The sequence below is a fragment of the Pteropus medius genome, unplaced genomic scaffold (assembly GCF_902729225.1).
Source record: "Pteropus medius unplaced genomic scaffold, Ma_sr-lr_union100, whole genome shotgun sequence".
In the NCBI taxonomy this organism is placed as follows: domain Eukaryota; kingdom Metazoa; phylum Chordata; class Mammalia; order Chiroptera; family Pteropodidae; genus Pteropus; species Pteropus medius.
The window spans coordinates 15266868-15287753 of NW_024349799.1; the positions used below are offsets into that span (position 1 = coordinate 15266868).

General features: G+C 49.9%; 2 protein-coding genes and 1 long non-coding RNA gene across 9 annotated transcripts in view; 1 reads left to right on the forward strand and 2 right to left on the reverse strand.

Moving 5' to 3' along the window:
- Nucleotides 1-893, reverse strand: part of MYO1C (myosin IC) — a 22335-nt gene extending 21442 nt beyond the window's left edge. The window contains exon 1 of the mRNA XM_039886264.1: nucleotides 612-893. Within this exon, the coding sequence (XP_039742198.1) occupies nucleotides 612-686 (75 nt within the window). The 5' untranslated portion in view covers nucleotides 687-893. The remainder of the gene's footprint in view (nucleotides 1-611) is intronic.
- On the forward strand, nucleotides 737-9198 carry LOC120621037 (uncharacterized). 2 transcript variants are annotated; one of them, XR_005658068.1, is made up of 3 exons: nucleotides 737-879; nucleotides 964-7032; nucleotides 8884-9198. It is a non-coding gene; the product is annotated as an uncharacterized LOC120621037 (long non-coding RNA). The 2 variants fall into 2 exon arrangements; XR_005658067.1 differs by lacking the exon at nucleotides 737-879 and having other exon boundaries at nucleotides 1029-2151; nucleotides 2235-7032.
- Nucleotides 2837-20866, reverse strand: INPP5K (inositol polyphosphate-5-phosphatase K). 6 transcript variants are annotated; one of them, XM_039886273.1, is made up of 12 exons: nucleotides 19673-20866; nucleotides 17771-17878; nucleotides 17331-17439; nucleotides 14167-14283; nucleotides 13637-13812; nucleotides 13120-13231; nucleotides 12315-12424; nucleotides 5969-6155; nucleotides 4952-5089; nucleotides 4605-4688; nucleotides 4334-4438; nucleotides 2841-4155 (listed from the first exon to the last, which is right to left on the reverse strand). In XM_039886273.1, exons 1-12 carry the CDS (start codon nucleotides 19723-19725, stop codon nucleotides 4096-4098), a joined length of 1359 nt encoding a protein of 452 aa, XP_039742207.1. In that variant the 5' UTR covers nucleotides 19726-20866; the 3' UTR covers nucleotides 2841-4095. The 6 variants fall into 6 exon arrangements, with proteins under 6 accessions (XP_039742209.1, XP_039742207.1, XP_039742206.1 ...); XM_039886272.1 differs by having other exon boundaries at nucleotides 5885-6155; XM_039886275.1 differs by lacking the exon at nucleotides 4334-4438 and having other exon boundaries at nucleotides 2837-4155; nucleotides 5885-6155.
- Nucleotides 20867-20886: the final 20 nt, after the last annotated feature.

A 20886-nucleotide genomic window follows, 5' to 3' on the forward strand; every position in this document is an offset into this window, starting at 1 on the left:
CCCTCCTCCAGCGAAGACCCGGCCCACTCGCTGCTGTACTGGGTGGGTGCGCATGATGGGTTCTCCCTCCCCGTCCTAGGGCCCCTTTGCATCCCCAGAGCAAACCCGACCCTCTCCTTCATACCGGGCCAGGTTGACTCTTCCCCATTTGTGACTGTTTCTCTCCTTTTACCCTCTGTCCAGCTCACGCTACTGCTCTGAGTTGGCCAGTCCCAGTTCTTTGGGAATGGGGAGGCATTAACTGAGCCTGTACTATGCGCCTGGAGCTTTACATGTACTCGTCCTTTGACCTCAGAGCAGTCCTGTCACCTAGGTGTTGTTATGCCCAGTTCATAGCCCAGTCTTCTGAGGATCAGGGAGCAGGAAGGGAAGGGGTTCAAACCCCGATCCCCACTTTGACAAACACTACTCCTAGATGGTCCTAGTGGTGCACTTAAAACCATACCCTTCCTTCCATTTACCCTTCTTGTCCAGTCTATTCCTGTTGCACCAAAGATCAGAACCTGTCCCTACTGCTCACTTCTTTCCAGAGGGGTTTGCTTGAGAGAGGGCTGCTGGGCCCTGGGGAGACACTGCCACCCTTCCTCCCAGCCCAGGGCATCCCAGCTTACAAGTTTGCAGGGCCTGTGGGGATGAACCACGCGGATGATCTCCCCCGTGGGGATCAGCTCCACTTGTAGTGCCATTCTGCCTGCGGACAGCCAGCGTGCTGAGCACTGAGGCCTCTGAGCAGAATCCTGCCTGCCAGCCCACAGGCTTTGGCTGCTCCTGGAGCCAGGATCTGGTCTCACACTGGGATGGTCACTTGATTCAACTTCAACTCCAGCCCCAGGGGATGTGCCTGGTCCAGCGCCTCAGGACACAGCTGGAGCAGCCCAGGTCTGATTGGGAGGCCTCTTAGCCCAGTGGGTTGGGGCAGGAAGAGGAGGGGCTGAGGGATGGAGGAAATGCCTGTTGTCCCAGGTAACCAGAGCAGCTGATGCAGTCACCCATGGGGGACTTTAGGCTCCAGGACAAAGGGTAGGAGGCCTTCCTCCCCAGCAGTTCCATGGCTGGGCTTCTCCCCTTGCCTACTCACTGGTGTCAGCTGGAGAACACAGAGACCACTCTCCAAACCAGAACGCATATCCTGCTCTAAGCCAAGGGAATCCATCAGTAGGCACTACCCCTCCTGCATGCCCCACCCACTCCCCCAGCTTGCCTGCCTCCTACCGCACCAGGTGAGCCCCTTGAGTTTGGACTTGGGCTGCTGGGGGCTGGACATGTTGGAAAAATGGGGTTGATTAGAGAGGTGTGAGGGCATTTTGAGGAGCCCCCCGTTTCACCCTCCTCTTGAGCTTCAACCGCTTGGGAAGTTGGTCCCTGGGTTCCTTCTGTGGGCAGCCTTAGTGCTGTTTGCTCCTTACATTTCCATTAGCACCCTCAGGTACTCCACCCCTCCTCCCCATCCTGAATGTTCTTGTTTTTCTAGCTTTATTGTTAAATCACAGCTGACACTTCCCTGGCCTGAGCCTTTGGGTCTCCAGCCATTCCTTATAGGAAGTGAGAAGGGGGAAGTAGATGGGGGAAAGTGACCTTTCCAGAGGCAAATGCTGGCATGGGAGGGGTAGAGTCCAGTGGCCTGCGCCGGACTTGACAGCCCCTTACGCAGGCACCTTCCTCCAGGCACCCTTCCCTTCCCTCCTCACAGTTTCCCCCGCCCAGGAAAGACCAGCAAAGCTTCCTTCCTTCCTCGGGAAACACATCTATCCAGGGCAGGCTCATCCCCGGCAGCCACACAATGGCCCTTATCAGTCGTGGAGCCAGGCACTGAGACCCAGCGCACACCAAGTCTCACATATTTCCTGTTTCCACCCAGAGGGTCAGGGCTGGGCCCAGAGCGCCATATCCTGACTGCGGCCAAGAGGAGGGAAAGCACTCCCCCTTCCCTTTCCCCTTCCCGCCTCTCAATCACTGCTGGACTCACCCCTGCCAGGCTAGGAGGGGCCCTACAACAGGAGGAAGGGGTAGGGGTGCTTGAAGACTTAAGGGAGAAAGGGAGAGGTGGGCATGTGGAAGACAAACATGGTCCGCACCAGGAGAAACAGGGGACCCCTGGAGTCAGGAGCTCTGCGATCCAACCCCAGGGCTACGTTAATCAGGTTGTTACAGGTAGTGTTGCTTTTTTTTTTTTTTTTTTACAATTGTTCTCTCACAATAATCTTGTGAATAGGTATGTTATTTGTATTTCACAGACAACTGAGACTCCTATGTGGATAGAGATGGAAATCTCAATCAAATCCAGGTCGACTGAATTCCTATTTCTGGTGCTACATGATACCACAGCTGCATGTGTAACTTCAAAAGGATCACATCACTTCTGAGCTGTGGTTTCCTTGTCTTGTCAAATGAAGGGTGCTATGTGGCAGCATCAATGATGGTTGCATGTGAGAAGGAATGAAGTGGGCAAGTACAAGGGTTCAAGGTTCCTCAGATGTGTGTATTGAAGTCAGGGATAGAGGTTACCATGGGAACTTCGGGGTAGGGGGATCTGAGGCAGGGAGAAAAGATGGTGACATTTTTGGATAGCTTAACCCAGGACCAAGGCTCAAGACTAAGGTGTGAGGGATTGGTGGCTGAGGGATAAGCCAATGAGAGCAGAGTAAATTAGGGGACCAATAGCATAGGTAGCAAGCCTCAAGAGGGCCAGGGATCAAGAGGACCACCATCCCAGACCCTCATCCAATTCCCATGAGGATAACATCTGCCACTCAGAGTGTCTAGTCTGGATCTACAAAGGCCTTGTCTAGAGTCTACCAGGTGCCCCTTCCCACCATCATCATGAAGGAGTCACACACAAGTGTAAAAGCCATGTTTCTAATTATCCCCCAATATAACAGACAGAACACAGACAGCCATGGCCCACCAGAAGCCAGGGGGACAGTTTGATGGTACATATGGCTTCTGAGGATGGAGTATGGAACATAGAGCAATTAGAGTGTTTATCAGTCTCAGGTTGTAGGATTGGCATGACAGTCATAGAGCAGGCTCCCTGAGGTGTCTTTTCCTGGGAGAAGGGCCACTGAGTCACCAGCAGCTTGAGGAAAGTAGTGAGAGTCGAGACAGCCATGTCCACACAGCACCTGGAGAATGCTCTCTGAAGACCCCCAGGACCAGATTTCTCCAAAACGTTTTGATTACAGCTCTCCTCTGAGCGCCTCCACTTCTAGGTCCCAGAGTGGTCTAGAGAGAGGGCAGGTTTCTGGTCAGTGACTATAGGCAAGGGTAGGGGCAGATGAAATTGACTGGGCAAAGACCATCCTGGAAGTCTGTGGCATAGCTCCTCTACCACCTGCCAATCTTTTGCAAGAGAGTAGGTTGGGGGCATGGTGCCTGATCCACCAACAGAAGTGAACCTGGGTCCAGTTCTCTGCTTAGGCCCTGGAACTTCCTGGGTCAGATCCCATGAGGGGAAAGGGGTGCAGGCAGAAAGATACCCAACAACCTGCCCACAACTCGTACATAAGAGCCTGGGTAGTGGGGCCCCTCCATCCTGTCCACTTAGTCATACTGCTCTGCTCAAAGCAAGGATCCCAGACACTCTGCCCATCCCTCTGGAGGACAGATGTCAAGATCCTGGAACCCAGTGCTGTTTGTGCCAACCAGTTGATGGAGCCTGTACAAATGTGAGCATCTCCCCCTCCCAGGCAGCCTGAGGCCCAGAATGGTGTGACAGGAATGTAGACCTGGGCCAGGTGGGGCATGTGCCTGGCAGGCCTGCTTGGGCAGGACTGGAAATGTGCGTGGGGAAAATCAAGAAATGAGATGCAGGCTGGAGGGTCCTTCCCACATCTGGTGTACTGTCCCCGGGTCTTCACTGTTGACAAACTAGCTGGTTTCACTAACATCTCAGCAATAAAAACCTGTATTTAAGTGGCCAGTTCCAGAGATCTGGACTGGAGAGAGCACAGGAGTGTGGCTAGAGCTCCCCCTTAGAGGTGAAGGATACTTGCTGCCTCATCAGGGGGCTGGGCTGGGCCCCTACTACTCCTGGCAGTGGTAAGCAGAGCTGGCTGTCAGCTCTGGCCTCCGCCCTGGATTCCCTCTAATCCCGGCTCAGATCCGTGGTTGGGCTTCACCCAGTGGGTCGTCCTGCAAGATGGCGCGAGGCTGGATCTGCAGGGATAAAATAGGCAGTGAGTGGAAGGGGCAAGAGTAGGTTTTCCTCTGCACTGTTCATTACTCCCATTCCCCAACTGATGTGGCTCCTAGGCCTGTAGCCTCAGGGAACAGATAAGGCGCTCAAGCTCAAGTCCTCTGTGTACCTTTCCCTTTACCCACTAGCATCCCTTACCTTGAAGGGATTGCTTATCCCCACCACAGATTGTAGACTGTTACTATAATAACAGAGTAGAAATTGATCCTCAGTCTCAGGGATATTGTTGACGCTGATATATACCTGGCGGGGAGGACGGACAGAAATGGGGTTAGCTCCATGGCCCTGGGTCCCACCCAGCTTCCAGCAACAAGTTATCCAGCTGTTTGTCCCAGAAGACAGAGGAGCACTCAAGCAAGCCCACCTGCTGGGGATGTGGAATACCTATCTCAGGAAGTGGGGAAGATACCTGGTTCAGCCCGTCACTGGAGGAGACCTGGTTGTCCCCGACCCAGACATAGGACACGTAGTCATTAATGTGGCGAAGCCCCACCTGTGTGAGGGGGGGATTTGGCAGTCAGTGGTCTAGGAGGACACAGGACCTACAGCAAGTCCTAAGATGATGGTCTCATTCCTAGGTCTGGCCATCATACTGTATGCCCCCTCCCCTTCACTGCCAGCCCCTAGGTGGGCAAGGACCCCTGGGGTAAATGAAGGTAAATTCTTCAGTCTCTGTGCCTAGATTCCATGAGCCCTCAGGATGAATAAACCTGAAGGGTATAGCTGATGGACTCCCTTCCTAACCAATCACATCACCTTGTACAGTCCAATCCAGTCCCAGGAGCTGCTGAGGAAGTCTGGGGTGGAGGAGTAGCTGATCAGAATGTCGTTCTCCGTGGTCCACAGGCCCTCATGCATCAGGGTGATCATTGGGATAAATACCACCGGCTTTAGCTACACACAGGGATGGGAAGGGGGTTGAAAATCCATAGCATCATTCCCTTTTCTGAGATGAATTTCCTTACTGTGCCATTTCAACAAGTCAGGGTCAGAGAGGGAAGGAGGGGCACTAGAGCAGTGGGCAGAATACCACTAGGCTTCCTGGAGAAAGCAGATTTTGGCTGGCCAGCTGGAAAGAGAAAGGGCCAAAGGCTTGTCAGGGGTGGCCGGCCCTGCCAGGGAGGATGTGGCTGAGGGCCGGGTGAGTAACCAATCAGAGAGCCCAGTACTGAGGGGCAAGAGTGGGGGAAATTAAGGGAGGCAGTTGCTGACAGGTTTAAGAAATAAGCCAGGTAGTTGCTCTCAGGTCTCCGAGGTTCCTGACCCAAAGGCCCAAATTCAGTTTTGCAGGGGGAGGGTGCCTCTGGTGAGAACAGCTATAGGCATGTGGAGGGAACAAATGATATAGACAGACAAACCAGTATAAAAAGGTGAAGGCTGAGGGCAGCCAGCAACCTGAGGATTAATACTGCCTTGGTTGTTAGATGGCAGGGAGGGAGCTCCCTTTGCAACCTGATCCAGAGTGGTTCAGGACAAATAAAAGGAAGTCTTATATCACATAGTAGGTAATAAGCATAATGGAACTCAGCCCCAAGAGACAGACCAAGAGGAAATGGAAACCTATTCACAAAAGGTTTGAACACACTTTTGACAGAGCTATCAACAGCTCCTAAGAAGAGCTGGGATACCTGACCTAGGAGGAAAGGCAATCATGTTCTCCTACAGCTATTCCCTGGGGAACCTACTGACATTAGAATCCAGGGCTGGAGTGTTTGGGGATGTGGCCCAGCACAGCTGCTCCTCTGCCAAGTGCCAGGCAGCCCAGAAGTTCACCTCCAAGTCAAAGGTGCCAGAGACAGGCTTATGGTCACTGATGGTGTACATCATGTGGCTGATGTAGCTCCTCAGAGACAGGGAGAAGTCGGGGACTGGCAGCTCGGGGGTGTAGGAGCCAGCATGGGGCTGCCGCTTCAACCTCCACAGGATGCGGTCAGTCCATGCAGGCTTGCGTTTCTTCTCACTGACAGAGAGGAAGAATGGGGAGAGAAGAAAGAGTTGGCAGGAGAGCTGTAGGTACCCCCATGAGCTTGCTGGAGCCCCTAATACCAGGGTTTATCAGCAGCCATGAGCCCTACTGGGCCAGAGCTGGAACACAGCATGTCAGCAAGCAGGAGGGTGCCCAACAGAATCAAAAGTATGCTGGTCTTTGTCAGATTCAGCCAAAGGCCTTTAGTACAGTACATTTTTATGAATGAAATTGTGACTCAGAAACATCCCATTTCAAAGCTTTTCCTATTTCTTGAACAAAAGCAACAGATCAAAGAAGTAGAGCTTTGGATTTTGGAGTTAGACAGACCCTGAGCTGGAATTTGGTGCCTCCCTTACCAAAGGTGTGACCTTAGGAAAGGAAAGGGAAGCATTTAGGGAATGCTCACTACATGCCTGTGATCAGTTCTGTTTATTTCACCCTTTACAGGTGGGGAGGTTGAGTCTTAGATGGGAAGTAACTTTCCCAAAGTCATACAGCTACTGTCTGAGTGGTGGAGCCAGGATTCAAGGCCAGGCAGCATGACCACAGAGCATGTGCTCTAAATCACCTGGCCAATCCTTCTTAGGCCTCAGCTTCCTCATCTGTAAAACGGAGATAATAACAATAGTTACCTTATAGGGTTCCTGAGATGATTAAATGAGATAAAGCACAGAAAAATGTTTACCATAATGACTGGTACAAAATAAGCTCTCTGTAGGCACTGCCTATTATAATTCTTTGTTCTTGAGTCAACTGAGCGCCCTCCCACTTGTTCATTACCAGCTTCCCTTAGGAGCGTGAGAGGACCTGCAATCTTAGAGACAAGAGTGCTTTCTTCTCCTAGGTAACTGTAGTTGCCTCAAGAGAGGTAAGTCTCTGGCTCCTAATCTAGCCCTGTGCAAGCAGCTACTGGGCATTCTCTAAGATGGACTAGGCACCCAGGCTCCTCCCTCCATGTGGAGATCCTGAGTCTGAGAATGGGGTGGGGGAACAGTTGCTGTTTCTAGGTTCCTCTCCCTTGGTTTTGAATGAACCCACAGAGTAGTAAAGCCTGGTCAGGTGATTCCCTACTTTAAAACCTTTAAGAAGTCTTCATTGCCTCCAGAATAAAACTCAAGTCCCCAAGTATGGTTCAAGGTGCTCAGGAATCTGATGCCCCTGTCCTTATCTCTCATCACTGCCCAATCCCACCCAACCCTGGTGACTCTCTCAAGCCTCAGGAACTTTACTTTGGAACTTTTTGCTGGCTGGGACATCCTTCTTCACCCAGAGGGTCCCAATTTCAATACTATCTTTGTCATAAAGCTGTCCCTGAGCTCTTCCTCCCTACAAAGCATTTACATCAGTACTTTTACAATTACGTTATATTGTAGTTTTGTTTCCCATCAGCATATTAATTAGTGTGTGAAACTGGAAGGCAAGGACTGGCTCTTGGAGACTCCAGTGTATCCTCAGCATTATTACAGAGCCTGGCACATAGTAGCTACTCGACAACTGCTTGTGAACCCAAACTAAAAAAACCCAAGCTTGATCTCTCTCCTCAAAAATGCCCTTCTAAGCTTATACAGCTTTATATGCTTATAATCAGTTTGCAATGCTATTTTTGTCTTCTGCTTTATTCAATTACTATTTTAAATAAATATTTCTGACATACTGCTGTCACTTCAACAGTATGCAGTTTTCTAGCAATAGAGGCTGAATGGCGTCTCAGTGGTGAACTCTGATGCTAGAGTCAGAGACCAGCTGGGGAAGGTTTGCCCTGTTATTTAAGCGCCATGTGGTTAATTAAGAGCCCCATACCATGCCTTATGCATCTCTTCTACCTGCCTATTCTTGAGTTATATCTTTTTATAATAAACCAATATAGTTAAAAAAATAAATAAAAAGACTATGTGCCCTTAGGCAAGTGACATCATCACTCCCCGGTTCAGTCTCTTCAACTGTAAGATGTGGTGATAACAGTACTTACTTCAAAGACTCATTGTGGGGATTAAATCCAGTAAAGTATATCAAGGGAGTGGTCAAGAAGTTACAGTAACTGGCTAAACCACATTTGCTTGGGCCTCTTTGGCTTGTTTCAGCTGTTCACTCTTCTGAGGAGTGTTCAGAGGACATTGGAATGTGGTTATTTCCATCCCACACACTACAGACACTGAATCTCTGAACCAACCTTGGACATTCAGTGCCTAGCAATGCCTAAAACTTGGTAATAAACCACCGGAATGTATCATTCCTCCTTTTATAGCAGTCCCCCTCCCCAAATCCCCTTTTATAGTTAAGAGCCCAGACTTGCTGTCACATCAGCATCTTCCCCAAGTCCTGACCACAGCCTGTCTCTCGTTCCTCCTCAGTACCTCTTAGCCTGTCTCCCTTCCCTCCTTTTCCATGGCCTAGTCCAGGCTCTTCACTGGGCACCTGTAGTACTAAGTCTTTCAATGAGATTTACTGAGCCATTATTATACTCTAGGCCAGCTGAGAATCCAATAAATGAAACTGACAAGATCCTCAAGGAGCTTGTTTGACGAACAAAACAAATAAGCAAAATAAATGTGTGTACAAATTAAATATTACATATATTCCCCCAGTTCTCCATTCCTAACAATAATATAGCTAAACATGGGGTCCTTCTAGGCATTAGGCACTGTGACAGGTGTCTCACAGACTGTTCTAATTCTTCTGACACTGGAAGAATGTTACAGGTCACATTTTTCTCCTACAGGACACTGAAGTCGAGAGAGGTCATCTGGTCCAGGTGGAAGCCATACACTTGCCCAGGTCTGCCGACTATGAAGTCCCTGCTCCTTCCACTGCACTACACTGTCTCCTCCAGCTTGCCTCATTGTGGCCGATTCACTGCAGCCAGAACTGTCTTACAGTGTGTGTTAAACAGAACAGGACTCACTAATGTTTTTTGGTTGAATGGTCATGCCTGAATACAAGAATTATTTCTGGAGATTAGTACGTCCTTACTTTTGCAAAATTAAAACCAAGTAGTTCTGCAAGATTCTCTTGCTTTAAGAGCCTAGAAAACTGAGCCAATTTACTGACTCAAAAGTAGTGATGTGTTCCATTTCTGGGTCTGAGAGCACCTAGATGGCTTCTAAGTGTCTCATTGAACTCTGGACATGAGTCTTGACTAGACTGACCATAATATCCTCTGCTCATTGCCTAGCAGAGAGGCTGATTGGGTTCATGTAATGAAACCCCATTGCAATCCCTGACTTTAACAGGATTTCCTGCCCTCAGCCCTTTCACCTCCCCTGTAATGGAGCTGACCTCAGTTCTCATTACATCTTGGCTCAGAGACACTGTTGTGCCTGAGCAAAGCTGTGTCCCATGCTCTGCATAGTCACTTTGTATAGCTGGGTCAGGCTCCACTCAAGGTACCTCTTGTCAGTGTTGACTGATCGAATGCCTGCCTTTTCTGCCAAACTCTGCCATCTCCCTGACAACTCTGATGGACTCTTCCTGGCTTCAGCTGCCTGCCTCCTTACCATTCACTTCAACTGCCTTCGGCACTTCCACAGAGTTCTGGAACCTTCTATTGGCCAAATCCTGAACATGACAGTGTTTACTTGGATCTCTTGCTGTGGGTGGGTCCCTCTACTAGAATGGCTGCTCCTTAAATACCACAGCTTTTCCTTTTGTCCTCTCATGCTCCCAATGAAAACATATGCCTGGTACTATGTTACCTCCCGGGAATGGTCAAAAATCAGATCCAGTCTTTGCTCCAGGCATTCACAGTACAGCCAGAAAGGCACACTGTGTCTTAAAAGCAACATTGAAAGCCTAGTGTGTACAAGGCTTGTGGCAGCATAAGGGCAGGAGAGAATTCTCAGTGAGATGGAAGGGTAGGTCAGGGAGGGCTTTTTAATAGAGATGATGTCTGAACTGGTTTTCAAGGATGAATACCAGTCTGATTAGACAGGAATGTTTCTGCTACCTATGTAGGGCTCAGGTCCCAGCCACTGCAGGAACTCCCAGCTGCCTCTGACCCCTGGACCCAATGAGTGATATTTCAGTTATGATGTTCCCCTGTAATGTCCCCTGTTCCTGTACAGACCTTCCTTCATCTCCTGGGATCTAAGCAAGGGGTAGTGCATGGGTTCGTAGTCACATAGACTCGAGTTCGAATTCTGCTTGATCACTTACTCTGATACTGCCTTAGATATTCCAAGACTCAGTGTTTTTTTTGGTAAAAAGTTAGTAACAACACTGTCTACCTAAGGAGGATATGATGCTAATTAAGTGAAGTGATGCAGGCAAAGCCCTTTGCACAATGCCTGGCAATAAAAAGTGGTCACCCACAATGTGGATTTTATCTATTGTGTGGAAATAAGTATCTGCCTCCTTCATAGCAAGTCTTTGCTGTTCTGATCCTGCCCTTTTTGCTGCTGCTGGCAAAACTAGCTGTGAATTCGGAGGTACTATGGGCTAGAGGAAAGCCTCATGAACCACAGACTCCAGTCCAGAGAATCAGGTCTGAGTCCTGGCTCCATCATCACTAGCTGAACCACTTGAGAAAGTCCTTTAACATTTCTGAGCTTCTCTACCCAATCTCAGTCCCTGCCAACTGCAGCTTAGATCCAGCTGTTTGCAAACACTTCCAGTCTCCTAGTGGTTTCCCTATCATACCTTGGGGGTAGTGGCAAAGAGACACCTGGCTATATGGTCTGTCAGCAGCTCTCTTCCTGCTGTTAGCGGCTCTCTTCTTGCTAGCAAGTGAGGTTTTAAAGTCAATTGGTGGAGGGTCCCAGCCCCCAAGGCCCCAGTTTGTCCCACCAAGGCCTTACAATTTCTGTGACTCTAATTTCCAATGGTTGGCTGGGGAGACTGGCAGTCTCTCTAGCTGTGGACCTGGGCCAGCTAGAGCCTGCCCTCTTACCTCCTTTCCAGCCTGCTGTTGCCCAGGCTGGACCCTGTTTCCAGTGTTCATAGCCTCTTCTTGTATGTGTTACCCTAGCCATGACCCTATTGTCTTGCTCCACACTCCTGAAATGGCTCACCTTCAACTCCTTCCTTGGCGGGGACACTGTGGTTCTGCCTTACCACTGCCAGCACTGGGCCACCAGTTCTACCTCTCACCTTGGCCTGGCTGTGGAGATACCTTTTCACCCACTAAATCCCAGAGGCCTGGACTGCCCTGGAGGACCTCCTATTTCCCTCATAAGACAATCCTGATAGGAGAATAATAATAAATGAAGGAGCTGCTTCAGGTGAAACAAAAAGCTCCATAACAAGCTCTTCTTTTCCTTCAGAGATGAGGATCCTTTCCCTAAGTTGGGCCAGGGACCTCTTGCCAGAACTGCTTTTGCCTCTCTCTCTAAGCCTAAGGTTTTGGTGGTTACCTGGCCCCTTCTCAGTTTCTTAGAAAGGTTTTCAGTGAAACTACCAGCCAAAGACTTGAATCTAAAAATAATAATAGCAGTTATCACAGTGCTTACTGGGTGCCAGAAATTGGGCTATATATATGCAAGGTCTCATTCAATTCTCAACCCACAAGGTTGATACTATTATCACCATTTTATAGATGACAAAATTTGAGGCTTAAATACCTTGTCCAAGGTCATGCAGTTGATGCAGAGCTGCGCTTCTAACTACTAGATGCACTGTTTCTATATTGTTCCCTATTAAAATTCTCCACTGACAACTATTTCTTCACCTTCCTAAATAGTACCTGACCCACTCACAGCTGGAGCAGGGATACTTAACACCAGTAACTGGCTGAGCCAAGCTCCCAATCTGGGGAGGATCAGCAAGCCCTGGGGAGTAGGGGAAGGGGTTCCAAGAATGCTGAAATGCAGCTCCTCCTAAATCAGGAAACAGCTACCTCCATTTCCCCTCTGGCCCTACCTGCCCTGCTGCCCAACCCCCATCCTTGTCAGCACCGGTTCCCCCTCCCGCTCTTTTTGAAGACAATCTGGGACAGCTCTCACAGTCAGTGCCTCATGAGGGGGTGGGAGGGGCCGCTCCTGAGAGGTGATAGCTGGATCTATTTCTGCCTCCCTAACACTTCTATTATGAGGCATCTCCCCTGCCACTAGGGCCCACACGGTCTGACTTCCAAGGCCTCCTGGCCCCTCATTTCCTCCTCACAGACTAATTCCAGATCTATGGCAAACTGTTCATCTCTTGGTGGAGCCCCCTCACCTAGTGTCATAGTTGTCGGAGTTCTTATCAAACTTGTAGGTGGGCGGGAAGTGCAGGGGGCCTTCCTGGAACTCCCGGAGCAGTGGGTCTTGTCTCTTGGCAATGTTGAGCTGTAGAAAAAGTCACAGTCCCAACCTCCCAATGGTCCTGACCCCATGGCACAACACCACACTCTATTTAAGGGATTGGCACATGCCATCATGGTAGGGCAAGAATCAAGCAATGCCACTTCATTTCCTTGCAGCCCAGTGGCAGCCTCAGCACCCATTCCTACCCACCCCAGGAGAGCAGCTGAATCCTTTTGCAAACATTACCCCATAGTCCCAGGGGAGGCAGCTGCCTGCCATTTCCCAGTCCTTGGACTATAGGGACGAGGCTTTGGATTCCATTCCTCTAGGAGTCACTAGAAGACATGTGCCAGAGGAAAGGCTGGGGTAACCAAGGTCCCCCAAATAGGTGATATTTCATCCTCTAGGAGGCTAGTAAGCCTGGGGATGGGAAAGACGACAGGTATACAAGGTTGGTGAACAGCAAGCCAAAGCCCTTCTTTGCTAATGCACGCCCAGCAGCTGTACCCTCGTTCCTCCAGATGAAGACCAGGCCCAGACAGGGCTGGTTGTCCCACTCCACGGTGTGAAGCCCTTTTAGATTCCTCCCTACTCAGGAACAGGGACTTCGAAGGACCAGGAAAGTAGAAGAGGAGCTGGGGAACCTGAGCAATGCTCCACACATTTCATGTTGGACCTCTACCATGGGCTCAGATCGCCTCTCTGGACCCTCCGCCCCCCTCCCCTCCCATTGGTACCTGATCTTTCTGCCACAGGTCAGCGTAGCACCGATTTTTTATGGACTCCCGAACAAAGTGCAACCCAAAGTCTTCGATTCGAAAGTTCATGTCTCCAAACCAGAGAATGAGGCTTCAGAGAAAAAGGAAGGCAACCTGAGGTTTGTGATGAGTCCAGAGAAAGGAGAAGCAACAAGTGGCTCAGGCTTGCTTATTCCAGGGGCTGTACGTGAGAAGCCAGATGCTGGGAAAGGACCAGGTGAAGATCAGGAGCAAGTGGTAAATGTGGAGCAGGCTCTAGCCCTCCCTCTCCCTCAACTGGCCATCAGGCAAGGCTGAGAACCAGCCCTTCGGGTAACCTCAGGAACCATGGAGTTTTTAAACTGAGATGTTCAGAAGTGTCCAGGGCTTCTAGGCAGTGCAGAGGAGCCAGGGAAGGGGAAGGGAAAGGGGTCTCCAAGCAGGCAAAGCTGGATAAGAGAGCAGATGGGGTATCAGGGATGAGGCCAGGGGTGACAGTTTGCAACCACATGCTCACTCATGGTCCAGGATGTTGGGGATATCATGTCTCCCAACATTCTGCATCTCCAGGATCTGGTCGAAGTGCTCCAGCCGCTGGTCATTGTTGGCCATGTGGGGGGGCAGGTGGCAGTTGATGATGCTGACATAATAGCCGTAAAGCTTCAGGCAGATGTTGACACCCCCTTTGTTTCCCTGGTAGGACAGGTGGGCAGAAGGGTAGGAAGATGCTCTGGGTGGGACACACCTCTCTTTTCCCATCGTAGGCCTGAGAGGAGATGGTCTGACCTCCCACAAGATCTCCCAGGGCCAGACACTCAGCTTCCCAGAGTGACCTCTCCATCCACAGAGCCCAGCTCACTCAGCCCGAGGTTTCAGGATGCTAAGCAGTGCCTGAGGCAGGGGAGCAGGTATACAGGGCACTAGCCTGGCCAGAATGCCAAGATTCATCTCATTCCCTTTTCCCCTTGCCCAGATCTAAAGCCGCCAGCCCTTCCCAATCCAGTGATAGGTCTCCCAGCTCATGGCTCAGATAACCTCAGTCCTTACCCAGTACCCGTAGAGGCCAGTGGGGATGGATTTAGTAGAGATGATCTGGATAAAGGGCAAATGCTGATGCTTGGCAAAAACCAGTAAAAGGAGCCCCTGCATGCGGACAGAGGAGACCTGCAGGACACAGGAGGGCAATGGTCATTCATTTCCCTGCATGGGCCAAGTGTGTCCCTGCCAGGCCCTGTGCCACACAAATGCCCTGCCCCAGGGTCTCTGGTAGTTCAGTTCAAGTCTCAGCTGCCAAATGATGCATTCTAGGAGCTGAGCAAATTTCAGTTTCTGTTCCTGGGCCTGGGGGTGAAGGAAAGAGAAGAAAAGGCTGCCAAGGCACCCTGCCATCAGGAGGGCATGGACTCTTGTCCTAACCCCATGCATGCCTAGGTACCCCCTCACTGATGCCCTCCTGAGGTTCTCTGGCTACTTTGGGGCCACCACCCCTGTGGGCCAGGGCCTCAAAGAAGAATGCAGCCATACAGGATAGTGGCTAAGGGTACTGACTTTGAAGTCAGCCAGATCTGGGTTCAAATTCTGATTCGGGTTTTTAGTATTTGATACTGGGCATGTCTCTCAGCCTATTTTCTCATCAACAGAATAAGAATCTATCTCGTAGATGCTGTAAATATAAACCTGCAGTTATTATTATTTTTTGGTTTAAGGATTCTTAAATGTAAATGCAGAAAAGGAAAATGAGAACCTTCTCGGGTGCTGGAAGTATTCTGACTCTTGACTAGATGGTGGTAACATGGATGTATGCACATATAATAATCCATCAGATTTTACACTTAACTTCTGCATACATTATAGCTCAGTGAAAAAAATTAAGAAAATGCTCCCCCAAAATAACTATAAATGGTGAGCAGCTGGATGCCCACAGAGGCAATGCAGAGGGGATGAGAGTGAGTAGATTGGGATGCATTCACAGATTGGGGAGAATAGCTAACATCTCCTGAAGTGCTTCAAATTACATTTAATCTTTACACCAGCACTATAAGGAACCACTGTTCCTGCTCTACAGATGAAGGACTGAGGCTGAAGGAGACCAAGGAACAGTAGGACTACCTGGATAACAGCATCGAAGGACTGGGACTGTCAAAACCTCTGCTGTCTGCAGTCCTGGAGGTAGGGTGGGCATGAGAATGGACCATAACCAGTGGGGACCCTTTATCTCAGCCTCAGGTTGTCTGCATCTACCACTTGAGTAGCTGTTTCCGGAGCGTGAGGTGCAGAGGCCAAGGAGGAAATCCCCGGGTGGGGAGCGTGTACTGGGGCCTTCCAGGAATTATGAAACTTGATCCCGCCGGCCAGGAGCTCTGGCACAGTGGTGGAGTCAAAGCAGGGGGAACCCCAAACCCAGGACTGAGTGAAGGAGGCGTGAGAACCGAGGGTTGGGCAGTAGTTACTACAACTGTGTCCACAACCCCACCCTCCACCCCCAGTCTTGGCCTCTCTTCTTCACATGCACAACTGATAATGAAAGTGGGGGAAGGGCTGGACTCTAAGGGACTGACTCCCAGGGAACGGATAAAGATTCAGGAAGAGTTTCAAGTTTATTTCTAACCCACGGAGCAGGAGCAGGTTCGGGCCACTTTGTGAGGGAGCAGGGAAGTGGGGGCAGGGGGAAAAGGGTAGAGATGGAGCAGGAAAACTTCAGATTGGGAGAAAGGGTAGGGCTGTGGGGTGAAAAGCAGGAGATCTGTAGGAGATTTGTTAGAGGAAATGAAGTAGGAGGGACTAAGGAAGGGCTAGGAGCCCTGGAGCCAGCACAGGGAATCGCCCTGGGCCTTTCAACCTATAGCTGGTAAACTCCAGCCTAAGAAACAGGCTGCAAGCAGGGCTCGCCCCTTTACCTTGATTCTTGGCTGGAGGAAGGAGGGCATCTGCTTTGTGTGCCAGGCCTTTAGGCTGGGAGGCGGCATGGGTAGAATGCATTATGTGCCTGCCACAAGCTGAGCTAATTTCCCTGGCTCAATGCCATCCTACCAATCCCTTGCCAGTTAGCTGAGGTGCAAGGAGGGCTCCACTCTAAGGAAGGGAGTGTGGCGGGGGGGCATAAAAGAAAAGTAGTTCTGCCCTCCTACAGGATCTAGCTTTATCCATGTCTAGAGGAAGAGGCTGCAGTTTGATCCGGAGGGAGCCAAAGGCTTGGGGGCTGGCATTTACTAGCCTCAGCAGCAAGACCAAATCTTGTATTCCCTCCTCCCGGCTCTCTGCCCTCCTTGGGAGGACTCACAGCTTTTGCCTCAGCACCCTTAGGCAAACTAGAGTAACAGAATTAAGTCTGAAGAAATCCAGTCACCCAGAGAAAGGATAAGAGAACTCTGGTATTTTCAAGAAGCCCTGCACTAGGAGCTTTGAATGGGACTGTGTTTTATCCCTTAGGTGTGAAAGGCAGAAAGGTGAAGATCAGAAATCTAGAGCATTCCTGTGGATTCTCCAATGGTCTAAATATTCCCCAAAAAATAACAGCCCTTCAGACTGACGACCCTTTTCCTCAACACTTATCTCCCCTCTACTATTTTCTGGGCTCCTGAGAATGTGAGGTGCCTATCTCCCATGATCAGAGGACACCCTCTGATACCAGAAGGTTAGCCCTGGGATACCTGTCAGGCTTAAAGCTCACCACTATAGCAATAAAATATAGTAGTTAAGACCATGGGTTATGAAGTTCGAAAGATCCATATTCAAATCCCAGAGAGCCTGTGTGACCTCTGAATCTGTTTTATCTAAAAAATATCCATATTTCAAGAGATTTGTTAAGATTTTAAAATAATATATACAAAAAGCTTACTTATAATGCTTAAAACCAAGTAAGAATTTGATCAATGGTATTAATTTTTATTATTATACTCAGATTTCAGGCAGGGCATGTGAGGAGAGATTGGCTGGGGATGGGGTAGGTACTGAGGTGTTAATAAACCCTGCAGCCCCTCCCAGAGGAATTCTCCCAACCCAAAAAATATCTAGGTGTAAATGAACCCCTAGGGTCCCAGCTCAGCTCCAACTAGCTTGGAAAGACACAAGGTAGGCAGGAGGCAAGTATAACTGAGGTTTAGGACATTAATGAGAAACAGCATATAAGCCTGAGTGGGAGACTGAAAGACTGGGAATTAGTGACAAGAGGTAAGACACATGTTCCAATCGTCCATGAACTTGAAAGTTACCTTGATGAAGCTGAGAGGGGAAAGCACTTCCATGAAGAAACTGCTCCATGGGTCTTCAAAGGCAGTATCAGAAAGGAGGCTCATGATCCCACAGTTCATTTCCTGCAAACTGCCCAACCCAGGTCAGAGGCTTTCCCCCTGGCCTGGAGGGTACTGCCTCTGCCACAGACATTTAGTACTGCCCTCAGCAGACTTTCAAGCCTTGGGTTCCCATGACCACGATCTCTCCTTCCCTTTGCTATTGATCACCAACCCTTTGCATTGCTGACCCAGGACGAGAGACACTGACTGGCCCTGATGCAGGCTGAAAGCTCCTAGCCTTCAGACTCCAGAGTAAGGAGAGGACAGTTATGGCCGTTCCCCATGGGAACATTTGGGACTGGTCAGGCTTACCTGATCTCAGATATAGGGGTGGGTGAAGGGGCCCTGCAGACACCTACCCAATGACATACATGTCCAGATTCAGGTTCTGGTTGTTCAGCTGAAGGAGATCATTGAGGTCTAGAGGGGGTGCTTCAGAGGCTATATTCCATGTCACGACATGTATGCTGTAGAAGGAATGCAAAGTGAAATCATGGAGGAAGGAGGATAAGACCTTGTCTAGGACGGCTAATGGCTGCACCACAATCCACTGCAATCATAATGGGAAACATGAATTTCTGCGCGTGGTGGTGGGGATGAGGTGCTGAATTATAAGCCCTTTGTCTTCACCTTTGTCCCCTGATGCAGGAAAGTCCCACCCTGGATTGGCTCCTCCATGCAGGCCCTGGCAGCACTGGTGCCGCTGACACTAGGGGAGAACTGCCAAAGTAGGCCCAAAGGTTTTGGGGTCGGGCGAGGGAAGAGGTGGATAGTCAGGAATTTATTAATTTCACCAGTCATTCACACCGCAGCAATTATCTATGGCTCAGTCAGCAACTTCTTAATCACTATTCTTCAACCTGAGGGTTCCTAAGACCACCAGAAAGATTCTGGAGGTTCGGTTTTCACCTCATGAGAGGATTCAGCACAAGATGAGAATTTCAAAAAATAATAGAGATAACATCACATTTCCTTCCTCACTCTTTCCTAGAAGATCCCTGAAACACAACCAATTCTGCCAAACATTTCAGAGAGCTTAAGGAGAAGATTCTAAATAACAGATTTCTCAACATCTCTCTCAAGAGTCTATCTTGGGAAGAAGTCATCAGTTGGATAATATCCTTCATCTCAGCTTCATATGTGCCCTAGGGAAGCAACAGAACTAGATCAGCAGCTCTCATTAACACTGGATCCCATCAGAGGCTTAGGCAATCTCTTCAAGTGAATAGTCACAGCAACACTCTAAGGAGGCCACAGACTGCTGAGTATGGAGCAGGCAGGGAAGGGCTACAAACCCTGCAGAGACCAAGGACAACCATCAAGCCTCAGGTGAGTCCTAGGTACACCGTGAGGAGGAGGATCTGTAGCAGGGAAAGATCTAAAATGGAGGAGAGTACAGGGCATAGAGGAAAAGGGCAGGATGTCTCAAAACATCTCTTCACCAGACCCTGTTCTTAGAGGTCCGTGCTCTAAAAAGCACATCTTGAAATTCTTGGCGGACTTAAAGCAACTTCCTGCCCCTCCCTGTGAATATCAACAAAACGACACAAAAAAACACCTTTTCAGGCACTCAGCCAAAGATTCCGTGCTTAGTTAGTTTACGATCTCCCCCTGCTGTCCAACAGAGGATTAAGAAAAGCAGCCCTTTTACTCCAAGGCTTCTTGTTTCCCCAGGGACCTGCTCTAAGTGAATGGGGATCCAAAGTCGGATTTCTCGCACAAATTCTCAAGTCGGACGATTAGCAGCAAATACTTGCATCGTGACCTGCACTAAGATGATGATTAACATTGTTCCTTGTTAAAAAGCAAGCATGGGACCAAGCTACATCACTTCGTGAAAGGCCCTTATTTAAATCTGATTTCGGATTTCAGGTCACAAGGGGATCAGGCAGAACCCATGATGTAAGTGCTGATCAAAAGTAAGAACAGGTTTCTAATCTAGAGCCGAGGGTAGAGTGCTTTACTTAACTTCAAACAGCCCAACACTGCTGCCTTCTCCGGAAGCCAACTGGGCACCAGTTCGGGGCGCCCAAGTGGGAACTAGCTTGGCGGCTTGAGTTTGGAGGGGGCGCGGGGCTCGGACCCAACATAAGCATCTTGACACTGGCCTCATTTGAGAGACCCTCTGAATTTGAAGCAGCCCTGTAGGTCTGGTCCCTCTTTTCCCTGTCTGGTTCTGCCCCAAATCCACACAGCCCCGACTGGGTGAAAGGCAGTGATCGCGCCTAGAGGAGGCCAGCTGTCTGCAGTGCTTTTCTCACCTGAGCTTCCTGCCACTCGGTTCGGTCGGCCTCCATGGGTTCACGGTTGCCATCGTCCCCACGCAGTAGGCAGGCCGACTCCAGTCTCCCCGCCCCAGCAGGTCCTGGCCGGATCAACACCCTCCCAGCGGCAGGCCCCGGCTAGCTCGTTCTTGCCGGATTGTTTTCCTTCCGGATTCTGGACCTCCGCCTTGGCTTTCGTAAGAGGCGTGGCTTGGGTGCACGGAGTGCTCTGGGTGGTGACGCCCAGGGAAGAGGCGGGACTTCCAACGAGCGCGAAAAGGTGAAAGGCTGAGGAACGAAGCTTAAGGCACCCGGACGTCAGAGAGGCGTGCCCTCGTGTCATCGAAACCCGACGCAACACTGCTCCGCCCCGCGTGCGGGCTGCGGCTGCCGGGCGCCCAAGGCACGAGCGCCCCAGTTCCAACCCATGGCTCCCAGGGTGCTCCGCGCGAGGCCGACTGGGAGCAGCCGTCTTCCGGGAAGCCGTCGCCACACCCGCGAGAGCATCCTCGGCCATAGTGGGTTTCACTTATTGAATCCGAGGTCTCTGAGCTCCTTCCAGCTTCCCAATGCCTAGAAGCCCAAAGGGCGAAGTGAGGGGAAACAGTCCAGCCACTGTCCTGCCTGTAATCCAGTCTCTTTCCCCCACCCATCTCCAGGTAATCTCATATTGGTCACTGAGTACCTCCATTCTTATTTCTTCTCCAGGCCCACTTTCAAGTGTTTTTTGCCCTTCAAACAAATTAGGCCACCTATTACACTTTGGACGTTGGAGGGTTCGTGGACTCAGAAAATTAGCCGTCAACGAATGAAGTTACTGCCTCTATATTCTGACCAAACATGAAATTATTTACTTTGCCAAGTAAGATTAACTACGATGTCCTTCAAATCACTGGTTCTTAATATTTAGGATGGGAGTGGGGAGGACAGTGCATGGAATTCTTTGAGGATCTAAGAGAGCAGTGACTTTCCCCAGAACACAATTTTACAAGGATCTTCATGAGGGTCAGACCTTGAAGCAAGGTTAAGAACTCCTACTTGAAGTGTTTTGCTTGGTAGGATGGGAAAAAAGAGGGAGACGTGAAGAGGAGGGGAGATAAAAGCACAAAGGAAATACTGCCAGTAGGACTTGTCCAAATTATTTTCAGATATGTGATGTCTGCATAAATAAAATGGTCGGGGATGTTTAATTTACAGAAATCCACCTGCAG